General features: G+C 43.6%; 1 protein-coding gene across 2 annotated transcripts in view; it reads right to left on the bottom strand.

Annotated features, from left to right (window-relative positions):
* LOC126275269 (discoidin domain-containing receptor 2-like) overlaps positions 1–14,036 on the bottom strand; it is a 741,207-nt gene that overhangs the window by 91,436 nt on the left and 635,735 nt on the right. For both annotated transcript variants that reach the window (XM_049977182.1, XM_049977183.1), the window contains exon 8: positions 769–908. In XM_049977182.1, the coding sequence (XP_049833139.1) occupies positions 769–908 (140 nt within the window). The remainder of the gene's footprint in view (positions 1–768; positions 909–14,036) is intronic.

Raw genomic sequence — 14,036 nt, 5'->3', positions numbered from 1 at the left:
GATTCTCTCTCGTCGCACAGATTGGCTGCAAAGCACGCGCAACGCGTAATTTTTCCAAATATGGGGAGGATAGCTGGTGATTACAACGGTTTTTTACGTAGTCTTCACGGAATGTGATTTCTTTTTTCTCTGAGAAATAAGAGTAGTTTTTGAACCTTTTTTGTCTAGCTCTTTATCTGACGATAAGAACGGACATCACAGGTTGCAGCAGTGGATTGTATCTTTTTTTTTTTGGGGGGGGGGGGGGGGGGGGCGGGGAGACTGGGTTTAAAACTGCACGATGGCAATCCCTCTTCATCTTGAAAAATCCTGTCGTAGAACCGTGAGTTTGTTTGTCGTACATTATGCCGCGTACTCATCCACTGTTTTTTTAATTCTACGTCCAAAATTTATCTTGCCTTTTCCTTTAATGCCTTTCATGAAATTATTAATGAATACAATATATTGAGCATTACTTCCGTTTATCCAGGAATAAGTAATGTAAAAATTGAAAATAAATTTAAAACTTCCATGTACGAATTCAACTCCAAAACTATGGATTTCCGTTCTGTTCTGTTTACATTTCACCGTCCGCTGCCGGGAAACAAATGATAAACTGGTACTGCCTCTACCGCCACTTGCCAAAAACACTATTCTCCCCCAGACGTTGCGCCGCCTGCACTTCCATCACTTTCGTGTCTGGCCAGGTCCTATATATACCGTAAATTTGCTGGAAATCGATGACAATTGGGCGCGATCCGCTGGTGAGTGGCCTCGCATCCTGCTCACCTGCACGTCCTTGCTGAACTGGTTGCTGGCGTGTAGGTGCACCGCCGAGAAGTTCCTCACGTGGTCGAACTCGAACAGCATCTCCACGGGACTGCCCTCCATGCCGGGCGTGTCGTTGCGCCAGCCCACCCACTCGTGTTCTGCAGCAGAAAGAAAATAACAATAATTTTGAAGGAGCTGTAGGGTCACTCGGGGTTAAGTGACTTATTTCTATTTTTAAGACGCATTTAGATAGAAACAGCGCATAATATGTTTTTCGAAAACTATATTGTACATCAACGATTTCATCTGTATGCAAAATGAAATAAAATAATTATAGATATGCAGAAAATACACATAAAAATAAAATCTGTGAGCTTAGTGTTTCACTCACGTCACATCCAATTTATAGGGTAAAGAGGTCAAGAAGACATCCTGCTTGCGGAGAATTAGGTGCCAAGCACACTGGCCAGAAACGATTTCTTTGTTTCGGACACTGCGCTCAGGGTAATATGTGCTACATATTGCTAACTGAATCCCGTCACAAAATCAACTGCAAATTCGTTCGTTCAGTGCTGTCTTTGTCTTGAAATTGCCTAGGAGAAACAGTCATTTCCTGAAGTTGACGTATGGTATTTTTGAAAAGCTGACAGTGTTTCTTCCACCTGCCTTTTAATGCCACCCCAGTGCTCAGTCCTCAGATCAGGTTAGTCGACAATACGCTTGTTGTTGCCACTTTCACCATCCATAACCGGTTGCTTATGTGCGCCATTTAATGTTCCCTATGCTGTTTCAGAAATTAACATTTCTTCGATGAAATTTCCGTAAGCACCAATACCTCCCGCTGTATTTGCGACTGTAGCTCATTTTCCTCTGGTTTCTTTCAAGACAGAAACAAAAAGCTTTGTCGTTAACATGTGGTGTGAGTTGTTAAAGACCGATTGTCTGCACGCTTGCAAACGGAAGATGTGCAGAGGCTTGAAAAATTCCTAGTCCAAATGGTGGAATGCATGTATTGTATGAGAAGGGAGGCGTAAAGCTACAGTGTCATCTTCCACGCAGTATTCTAGAAGACTGACCGCTGTTGTGTGGTTAATGAAAGCGTCCATCAAGAGCACTACAGGTATCGCTAGCTTGACTATCGAAAAATGATTTACCCATGCACAAAAAGATTCCTCTCTGAGGTAGCCTGATTCTGTTGACTGAACAGTGGATGTTGTTAACATTCGATTGCAAATGACAGTTTTAGTCCTGACTCCTTTCAGTACAATGAATGGACGACTGAGCATCAGTTCAGCATTGCAGCAGGCGAGATTAGTCCTTTGGTGCAATGACTCGACGATGGTTATTGAGAACAACACTACTCTCATCAAAGATAAATATTCTCTCGTCTTTCTTCAACAAGCCGAGCAATACAGATTCCAACACTTCTTTGTCAACAAAGATAAGTAAGCAGGCATTGCTAAAGACAACTCCATCTGTCACCCCATAAATTCCTGGGACTAGTCGGACACAGATACGTTATCGTCCTTGTTAAAATAATGTTGCAAAATCAGATTTTCAGTATAACTGAAGGTTGCCTTACGAATACCTATTGTGAAGCAGGCAGCATCGTAGTGGTCCATAAGGCACTGTGAACTGAAAGCTTTCAGCACTTACGGTTACGCCGTTCCTTACATTTCCATATAAATAGAGCGCTGCAGCACTTCTTCATTCATGCATGACCGAACTAGAAAAAATAGTTCACAAATAAGCAGACACAGTTAAAGTTGCTTACAGTCTGCATTATTGTGCTTGTTGCTTATATAGTACTATTACCTCTACTCAAAGAATTCCATTTTATAAAGGCTTACAAAATGTGCGGTTCGTATATGCATATCTATATTTATCAATTAAATCCCTTTACAAAAGAAATTTCATTTCATGTGATGTAACTAAAATATACGTAATGAAAGTACTGGTTATCTCAGCTTACTCACCTTGAGGTAACACACTCTTTCCTTCAAATACGGGGACGAGGCAGCTTGCCACTACGGTCGTTTGTATTGTCTGGTATCATACAGCGACTGGTATCTCCGAGGGCAAGTTCCTACTGTCATTTCTGATTATCTGAACAGCAATTTACTCATATTCCTCCATTCCTCTATCAGCCCCGCGTTACTCTCTACGACTCTCCATCCCGATGAGAGCTGTAAGTAATAAGTGCTAGAAACTGACATACACAGTTCCCACCAAGATTTCAGATATTACTGACGTGTCTAGAATGAAATTTTCACTCTGCAGCGGAGTGTGCGCTGATGTGAAACTTCCTGTCAGATTAAAACTGTGTGCCGGACCGAGACTCGAACTCGGACCTTTGCGTTTCGCGGGCAAGTGCTCGTGAAAGGCAAAGGTCCCGAGTTCGAGAGCACTTGCCCGTGATAGGCAAAGGTCCCGAGTTCGAGTCTCGGTCCGGCACACATTTTTAATCTGCCAGGAAGTTTCATTACTGAGGTGCTTTCGAAGAAACATGATTTTCTATCTCTGCCTCAAACTACAATAGCCACTAAAAGCCGTTTCCTGGCGGTCCATCAGTGATTACGACAAACAAGTATTACCGGTAGACGGCTACAAATGCTTTTTATTTTGCCCGGTTTTCGACAGAACGTAGCGAACGACTCATCCCCACTGAGAGTGAGCCGACTGGTCCGGGCTTGTCAACACCGGATCGATGGGGGCGGACAGGTAGATAAACAAAGAGGAAACGGACAGGTGGAGGCTGTACTATAAACAAACAAATCCAACGAGTCACCTTGAAACAGCAAAAACGAGACGCAGTGAAATATGAGACCAAGAACCAAAGGTGTGTTATAACAACGATACGACAGCTGCGTGAATACACCAGTGAGTGCTCTTTCGATGCATGATGGGAATTACAGGGTGGCCACGCACTGTAATTCACCTGCGAGATGGGCGTGCTGCTGCGGCATGACGACGGCGATGCTACATAGCTGTCGTGGAAGTAACTGCCTCACTACTACAGAAACCATCACTGAGATATTTTAGCCTAATCAAGGTAAATTCAAAATAAAATCAATAAGGACAACAGCGAACGTTTCAATAATTGAAAGAAAATCGCAAGTAGACAAAAAGGATAATAAAAAACAGCACAAGTTAAGCATGCTAGATGTGCAGAACCGAAGAAGTTTAAATCCTTTCTGGCAGTGCACTGCCCAGTCGCCAAGACATCGATATTGGTTAAGGGCAGAAGGTGCTCTCGCCCCTTGGAACTTCCGCAGGCTAGGACTATCGAGGCTGCTGGTGTAGAAAGAAATCAAAATTGGTCAAAACCTTTGGCAGATTACTTCGGCCAACCTCCTCTCCACTTCACGTAACAGTGCATAAGACCTTCAGGCACTGCTTAAGGTTGGCAGTCGTGTATTGGTGGGACGGGACCTAACTTCAAAACATAGAGCCTGGGGCTGCCGTGCCGAGAACGTAAGTGGTAGGACACTGTGGGGATGCATCGAGGGGGACACCACCCTTAGTGTCATCGCCCCAGATGTGCCCTCACATATTCCTGGCAAAGCGGACCGAAATTCTGATGTATTAGATAATTTTGTCGCGAAAAACGTGGATCTCAATGAGGCGCCGATTAGGCACTACGAGATGGACTCCAACCACAGTTCTGTCGTGCTGGATATCGCCAGTGTCGAAGACGATGCCGGGAGAATGGCAAACACACATGTAATCACAAACTGGGACAGATATACCTACCTGGTGGGAGAGCACATGGAGGAAATTCCCGCGCTGCAGATGGAATGAGACTTGGACGAAGCCTTCGAGATATTCACTGGCATCCTCCACGCCTGTGCTCGTGCAACTAGCATCAGGATAACGACTAATCCTGCCGCCAGAGACTTGCCCCCTGAAACCTGGGACCTAACAGTCGCCAAACGCAGGAGGCGTAGGCTGTGGCAACGCTGCCGTGATCCAGCCGTTCGCCGCCTGCTGCAGGGACTCGAGGACCAGATGTGACAAAGATTGCAAGAGCACAGGAGCCGCTACCGGGAAGAGAAACTAACATCCGCCGAAGCAGACAAAACCAGACGCAAAATCTGGAAAATAAGCCTACAGCGGAAATATCACACCAGAGAAAACAAGCCACTCCACGGCGAGAACGGTCTTGCATACGGCGAGCAAGAAAAGGCGGAAATAATGCCAAAATCATTGGAGTGATAATTCCGAACTCACGTCATCCCCGATTATGTGGGCGATAGGTAGAAGAGAATAGTTATCGGACGAGTGACTCATATAAGAAATACGCGCCCAATGACAGAATCCGTACCTGTTAACGAGCTGACAATATGTGTACTCATCAAGCGGCAGGGTAACCGCAAAGCTCCTAGCCCCGACCGCGTCCGCACCCCAGTCCTAAAACACCTTCCCCCTCCAGCAACATCCTACCCAGCAAACATTTATAATGCCTTCTTGAAACTCACATACTTCCCTCCAGTGTGGAAAACTGTATAGGTCATCACCCTACCCTAAGCCAATAAAAAACTGCTCCTTCCCGAAAGCTACAGGCCCGTTTTCCTCCTAACTGGACCGTTTAAAATCCTGGAATTGATAATGCTTTCACCCCTCCATCAGATCCTGACAGAAAACAATATCCTTTTGCCCGAACAATTTGGATTCCGCGCTAAGCATTCCACTATCCAACAATCCCTTCGCTTGGTAGAACACATTTGTCTGACCAGGGCAAGGAGAGAAGCAACAGGAGCAGTGTTCCTAGACATAGGAAAAGCATTTGACAGCGTCGGGCACGATGACCTAATCTACAAACTAGATCAGAAAGGGTGCCCAGTTCATATAACCTGGATCATTGACTCCTTCCTTATAGACGTCAGTTGTTCGTATGGAACGCAGACAAATCCAGCCAGACAAGGCGGATTGCGGCAGGAGTCCGCATGGTTCGGTTTTACTTTCTGTCCTCTATACCATATATACGAATGACATCTCTAGGTAGATTGGCACCAGATTGCTCTCTATGCGGATGACACCGCCATATACAGAAGCAGTCGCAGCCTTCTTCTAATACACCGCCACTTCCAGCATCATCTCGATAAAATAACGCAGTTGGTGCAACCGCTGGAAAACAGAGATCAACCGTACAAAGTTTCAGGTGATCTATTCCACCCTTAAATCAAACTCCCCAATCGTCAGCTCACCACTGACGGCCGTGAGCTAACTTCGATAAATGCATTCATTTACCTGGGGGTTGAAATAGATCGGTGCCTAATATGGAAACTCACTATCGCAGCAAAGAAGGGCTGCGCCCTCTTCTGTAGGCAATATCCACTGTTGAAAGGCCATAGTATAACCATCCAATGCAAATTCCTCTTCTGGCGCCAGCTCATATTTCCGGTCATCCTGTATGGCTCGGAGGCATGGTCTATGGCGTCAGACACAGCACCATCCCGACTGCAACGTCTCCAGGACAAAGTATTCCGTGTCATCTCAAGCGCTGGCAGATACGTCCCTAACACACACATTACAGATTTTCTAGGCCAGCCCACCATTTACACACTTATTCAAGAAAAATCCAGAAAATTTTGCGAAACAACACAAACTTCGCCCCACTTTTTCATACAAAATTTAGGAAACGAAACTCCAGACGCTTCCCACAAACGCCCAAAATTAACGCTTACACGCCTCCTTAGAAACCAATAACACATACATAAATCGTCGAACTCAAGCTTCCACACAGAAAACACGCACACAACCCCAATCCCTCATCTTCATATAAACCACTAGCGAACTCTGAAGCCAGACGGGCATAGTACTTCGTACACAACCAGAACACTCATAGCCTGGTCGCCGTCTGGCAGTGTTCCATGGCTTAACATATTTAACAGACCAGGAATTCTTAGAAGAGCTGTACGAAATAAGTCCGAGTGAACACATTATCACAGTGAACAAATTACCGAGGAAAGATTCGATAACGACATTAAAATAAAATTCATAACAGGACCAAAGAGCAAAAGTACATTAAACAACATATTAGAAGCGTCGCAAAGATTACGACTACCAACGGATTAAAAGGAAAGAGTTTTTACTCTGTTTAAATCTTTGTGTATCAACGACTTTGTTGCTGTACAGAAATATTTTAAGTCTTGGGGCCTCAGTCATCCATCGAACCGTTGAGACAAAGACCCGATATGCGGGAGATCTGCAAAAACGATACAAAGAGTCTGAATGCAGGGAGGAGAATCCTGTAGATTGTATACCATAGAAACACAGAAACAGAAAATGCGATAAGGCAGGGGGACCGACTGCCCTACAACACGCGATCTAGTGTAAAAATAAATAGAGCGTACTGAGTTAGATGTACTCGACAATGTCCATCAATAAGGACTGCTACCATAACTATAAGAAACCGACCCTCCTTACACACACACACACAGAATAGACGTAACTAATAACGCGAACAGGTAAAGGTAAAAATCACCGTCGACTTGGATGAGAGGTTGGTGGCAAGCCGTTGCCTGGCGGCCACTTATGGGCTTATTACAACCCCCAAATGCAGATACAATTTGCCTCAGTTCTTGGAGAAAATAGAATATAGACACTTCAGCATTACCGGCTATATAGATTATATGAGCAGGGAGCAATTGAATACGTAGTGGCCCAGCACCTAAAACATCACATGTTTGATTGGGCCATCTTCAAGGCTGGTCTCCTTTTACGAGTTGACGAACTAGAAGACAAAATACAACGAAATAGTATAGAGAAACGTAACGACATCCTTGCACATTCTGAGGAAGAAGATGTCACAGAGCTATACAGAAATGCGACACCGCAGCCAAACACAAACAATGACAATTTCACGCTACCTGCACAACAAGTACAATAAGATACATCCAGATGTAGATTCTACATTACCTATATTATCGGTTCGTTTTGTCTACGAAAAAGTAGCACATACAGTCACTATGAAAATCAAATTAGTAGGGTAGCTGAATAGAAAGACAGGTCCTCCACCAGCGCAACACCAAACACAACTACCCAAGAAATGAATGTACAACAGTAAGTTTCCATGAACACCAGATCCCCAATGGAGATCAAAAACAGCAAGTCAATAAAAGGAAAATCTCAGCGGAAACACATCAAACTCCACACTACCAGAAAAAATAAAGCTGGGAAGAACATGACACACTACAAAATCACTACACTGCCAGTCAAGAACACAAACCAGACGCAACCGATGATTCCCAATCGAAATACCGTGAATCACGTCAACTATGAAAACTTAGAAGCTAACCTGCGACTTTGCAGACTAGAAATGAAGCATATATTTTACACAGTTCTTCCCTGTGTAATACAAACTAAGCTTCCCAACTAAAGAGTAAAGTGATGGGATGATCCTAAGGGTTGTGAATCTCCAATGACCCAAAGTGATAGGGAAGTTAGAAAATCACAACAGGAAATTTCAAACGATCTATCTGGACATAGTCGCGGTTAGTGAAGCGAGGGAAGAAGACAAGGATTTCTGATGAGACCCATACCGGGTAATAGCAAGGGCACCACAATCTGATATGACTAGAGCAAGGTTCGCCGGGCGTTGTGGACGAGCGATTCTAAGCGCTTCAGTCTGGAACCGCGTGACCGCTACGGTCGCAGGTTCGAATCCTGCCTCCAGCATGGATGTGTGTGATATCCTTAGGTTAGTTAGGTTTAAGTAGTTCTAAGTTCTAGGGGCCTGATGACGTCATATGTTAAGTCCCTTTCTGTTCAGAGCCATTTGAAGTAAGGTGAATAGTAACTAGGGCAGAGTGTGAGTTACCGTGAACAGATGAGTGACTGAAAGAAGGCTGAACTACAGGAAACATGTCAGGGAGAAGCAATGCGCAAAGAAGTGGGATACGGAAGTACTAATAGGTGTAGAGATAAGTTTAAACTTTCTTAGGCTATAGATACAGCAATAATAAATTGCTCAGTAGCTCAGTAGACACTTGGTTGAAGAGGGACAGACATCTCTGAATGGGGAATCAAGAAATTGGAAAGGATAACTTATGTGAAAGTAAGGTAACTTCAAGAAACCATGGATAACAAAAGAAATGCTTCATTTGATCGACGATAGTAGGAAGATCAAAAATGTTTAGGGAAATTCATAAATACAGAAATAAGACTTCTTTAGAAACGAAATAAATACAAATTCAGTGAAGCTAAGGCGAAACGTTTTCATTAAAAAAGTGAAGAAATCGAAACAGAAATTACTGTCGGAAGGACAACTAAACATACAGAAAGTAAAAAAAAACATTCTGTGAAATTAAAAACGATGTTAACATTAAGAGTGCAGTGGGAATTCCCCTGTTAAATATAGACTGGAGATCGGGTAGGCGGAAAGACTACACTAAAGTCCTCTATGATGGGAGGACTTGTCTTATGACGTGATGGAAGAATAAACAGGAGTCTACAGCGAAGAGATAGGAGATTCAGTATTAGAATCAGGAATTCAGAGAGCTTTGAACAACTTAAATGTAAACGAGACAGGAGGGGTGGATAACGTTCTATCGGTATTTCTAACATAATTCGAGTAAATGGCAACAAAACGACTATCCATTGAAACGGTACAGTAGTTTCCGCTCTATAAGCAGTAGGTATCGCTGCTCGCTGGCACCGGGAAATAGAAACAGAGGCGGCTCCGCAGCCAATTTTATTACGCGACGCGGCCGGCCGCGGGTGCAACAGAACCCATGTGGACGGGTGGAAAGAAATGTGTCAGGCTTCATAATACGTATTTATATGTGTCTTGTATTATGCATTTCTTGTACGTGAATGTGAATCTGCACATGAACTTTCCTAATCCTCCTCACACCTTTCCGTAAAGCGTGGCCAAATCTTTGTTGGGAAGTAGTTCTGTAGTGTGGTAGTGCCAACCTTACTCCTGGCTAGGGGATCAGACAGACAGCACAGGCAGGTAAAAGTCAAAGACTTTCCAGTGTAACAAGATTTTGGGTGGAGAGGTTGATCACGGCCAAGTGGTTCGACCAACCCCTCCACCGAGGCCCAGGAAGACCTCCGAGTGCCCGCCATATTCGTGGAGTGTTACAGAAGACGGGTAAGTGAGCAGACGTGCCCTCAGTGCGTCTGTCTCAATGTTCACGCATGGAAGAGAGGTATTTGAATATTTGTACTAATTCTTTTATTTCCAGCTTCGGATTGTGCAAGGAAATGAATGATATCGTTAATTTAGGAAATTTGACCCCCTGTGTTAATGTATCTGGTCCACAGTTTGCCTGGTATCCTCCTCACGTAGTGGATGTCCTATGTAAAATATTGGGAGGCTTGCGTGGTATACATTTGGCCAAGGCAATTCCGTCTTGCCCGTAGAAAAGTGCGTGCTGATTCCTATATAATATACCCGAGCTATGAGTTGTAAAATTGAAATATCTGCTAACTGACACAATTGCTGCTATCGCTGTAAAGTCGAGTGACACTGTTTAAAATAAATAGGTAATCAACTATCATCAATCTTTAACATACCTTAAAAATCACAAAAAAGTCAAGTTAAAGGAATTTATTTAAAATAAAAGCTATAGAATGCAGGGACCCACACATCAGCGTGTGAGCCCTTCAGCCCCTTGCCTAGTATCGAACAGAAAGGACACGCTCTCTAGGTAGCGCTCTCAAGCTCCTCTCCCCAGTTATCCGTTGCGCAACTTTGATTCAGGGCTTGACGACATTAACTTTCATCTGGCGTCTCTAGGCAAGGAGGCAAGACGGTAAACTTTCACCATGTTGGTGCGTAGAATGTATGTGAGGGGCAAAATACCATTTCTTTTGGAACAATATCATCAACACAATTGCGAAGATAGTAAGAGCTGACAAGTGCGAGAATTATCACACAATCAGCTTAACAGCTCATGCATACAGTGTGCTGACAGAAATAATATACAGAGGGATGGAAAAGAAAATCTTTGATCTGTTAGATAATGATTAGTTTGGGTTTAGGAGAGGTAAAAGCTCCTGAGAGGCAGTTCTGACGTTGCTGTTGATAATGTAAGCAAGGCTGAAGAGAAAGAAAAATAGGGGTAAGCTATAGGGAAATACAGGTGACATGTGTAGTACGTACGAGAACCAAGAAGGATAAAGAAGAGTGGGAGATGAAGTGCGAAGTGCTTGGATCAAAAAGGGTGCAATACAGGCATGTTGTCTTTCGCCCCTACTATTCAATCTATACGTCCAAGTCGCAGTGATGGAAATAAAAGAAAGGGTTAAGAGTAGGATGAAAATTCAACGTGAAATGATAAGATCCACTGATGACATTGCTATCTCGGTGAATGTGAAGAAGAATTACAGGGTCTGTTCAATAGAATGGAAGGCCTGGTGAGTACAGCATCTGGACTGACAGTAAATCGAAGAAAGACTTTGGTAACGAGAAGTAGCACAAAAAAGGACAGCGAGAAACTTAAAATAAGAATGAGGGATCACGAAGTAGACGAAGTTAAGGAATTCTGCTATCTGGGACTCAAAAAGAAAAAGAAGAAACCATGATGGCCCGGACAATGAGGACATAAAAAGCGGACTAGCACTGGAAGAAACGGATCCCTGGTCAGGAGAAATCTGCTAGTACCACTCATAGAACTTAATTTGACAAAGAAATTTCTGATACTGTACATTTGTACCACAGTATTGTATAATTACGAAGAATGGGCTGTAGGAAAACTGGAACACAACAGAGTCGAAGCATTTCAGATATGGTGCTACAGAAGAATGAGAAGGTCCCCTGCAGAATTGGCACGTGAAGGACATTTGGAAAAAAACTAACAAGAAAATGGGACAAGTAGATTGGACATCTGTTGAGACATCAGGGAATAATTCTCATGGTACTAGAGGGAGCTGCAGAGAGTAAGAAGTGTAGGTGAAGACAGCGATTTGAATACATTCAACACATGTTTGAGGACGTAGGTTTCAAGTTATACTTTCAGGTGACCAACCACCACTTACCAGTTATTTCACCAAATGATGTAGGAGGGAACTTCACATGCAATAACTGTAGCGCCGAAATTTCAATTATGACACCACACACACAGGTTTCTGTAACAAACGTAAGTGTGAACACGCCGATCACGAAGAATTATCTTACAGAAGTTATCAGACAATTCGTCTACGTGATGTTAATGACAATAATGATGACATTGAACAGTCAAAAGCATACAACTTTAGTGTAAGACTGTCAAAATAATATTGGTATTTACGGAAGCTGCCATTTGTAGACTGCAGAAATGATAGGCTACAAAACGACGAGGTCACTGGACCATAACCTCGGAATTGATGAAAATAAGAAATTTCCATATACTCTTCAAAATCCACCATGGCACCCGATGCCATTTATTTCCCTGTGCCTTGTCTGCTAGGTTTTATCAGTCAAACATTCTTCAAGTCAATCACGTAATTATGACGATATGTTGCACGACTGTAATTTACTGTCAGTCAATGGGTAAACCTGCCTCATGCAGTCCACCTTATAGCTCGTGGTGTAATCGGTATGGTTGCTGACTCTACATACCTAGGCCACGTGTTCGAGTCCCGACCGGGTCAGAGATTTTCTTAGCTTGGGGACTTTGGGCTTGTGTTTCCCTCATCATTTCATCTCATCCCACAGATGCTTAAGTCACCGTAATGGCGTCAAACAGTGTAGCTGACACCAGGCTGCCAAACAACTCCACACAGGATCTACTGACCTATTATTTCATTTTTATATTTCAAAGGCCACTCTTTGTCATTAAGGTATAGTATGGTGAAAAGTAACTAATTCTATCACATTTCTCACCAAATAGCGACCATATAAAGTATTATCTTCCCCAGAATTATAACGAAGAGCGTCAAATAAGCGACGCAGCACAGTTTCTTTCTCAGCCAGTTTCGGTTGAAAAAAATGCGGATTGTATTTTGGGGCTTCGTGGAATATTTCTGTGTCAGACCCTATAGTTTCATGAAGTTCCGGCAAGTGACGGGGCTATGGTAGTCCTCAAAATGGTGTCTGTATCGATGGTGCGTTCATGGCAGAGAGCTGTCATTGAGTTTGTTCTGGCGGATAACCAGAGTATCGCAGATATTCACAGGCGCTTGCTGAATGTAATCGCAGATCTGAAAGAGAACAAAAGCACAGCAAGTCGTAGGTGAAGGCGTCTGTCATCGCCGCAACAAGGTCGCGCAAACGTGCCCGATCTCTGGGGTGGAGGCCGGCCACAGCTGTGACTCCTGCAATGTTGGGAAGTGCAGACACATTCGAGGTGATCGAGAAATCGGAATCAAACACCTTTCTGCAAAACTGTACATCTCTGTTGGTGGTCCTGACACACTCGTCAACCAGTGCAACCGTCAGCTTTGAAATGTAATGTGGTATTCTCAGGAAATTGAAGAAATGACTTCAGAGCCTGCTTCACCACCAAAATGGAAACGAACTTGCCCTTCTCCACGACCTCACACAAGTCTGTGCACTCGAGAGGAGCTCACAAAACTTCATTTGACTCCTGTACCTCATCCACACCACAGCCCAGATCTCGCACCTTCTGACTTCCATCTGTTTGACCAACGAACGGAGCACTCCTCAGGATGCAGTACATGGATGATGAGGAGGTTATCGACGCAGCAAGACTTTAGCTCTGATGTCGAAGTGTAGAGTGGTACCATGTGGGCATAAGGGTCCTCCCAATAAGGTGGCGTGAGCCCATCGCACTTAAAGGATATTTTGTTGAAAAAGAAAAGGCTTTGTAGGCTAAAGAATGGGGAATAATATGGTGTATTGGAATCCTACATAAAAATGAACTACTTTCAGAAAAAATGTGTTGCATTATTTATTGAAGGCCCCTCATGAATCAGAATTCTGAGATCTATTACCTTGTTGTACAACTTCAAAACACCTGATTTCAACAGGATAGTTTGTATGGTAGTCTACAAGGCAGTCACAGACGCAGCTTCAGGTTCAATGACTTAATTGGCCAAAAGATTGTCTTATTTATTGTAAGATAGCAAGAACTAAGCCCAGTACATGAAGTCATTAAAGATCACCTAACTCACGTTGAGCAAACAGTAGGGCTGAACATAAATGACTGACAAGGCACAATCCATCTTGTAGAGGTTAAAGTATGGACGTATTGGAATAATTAATGTCGGGTGATCACACGACATGAAAACTTTGTGAAAAGGTGTTGATTTACTGGAGGCTAGTTTATCCCAGGGAAGTACTCGAGTTGACCTTGGCCAGCTGGGGAGCGGCGAAGGGAAGTGACAATAGGCAG

The sequence above is a fragment of the Schistocerca gregaria genome, chromosome 1 (genome assembly GCF_023897955.1).
Source record: "Schistocerca gregaria isolate iqSchGreg1 chromosome 1, iqSchGreg1.2, whole genome shotgun sequence".
Taxonomy (NCBI): domain Eukaryota; kingdom Metazoa; phylum Arthropoda; class Insecta; order Orthoptera; family Acrididae; genus Schistocerca; species Schistocerca gregaria.
Note: the sequence above shows the minus strand (reverse complement) of the source record. Positions and strands in the feature narration are given on the sequence as shown.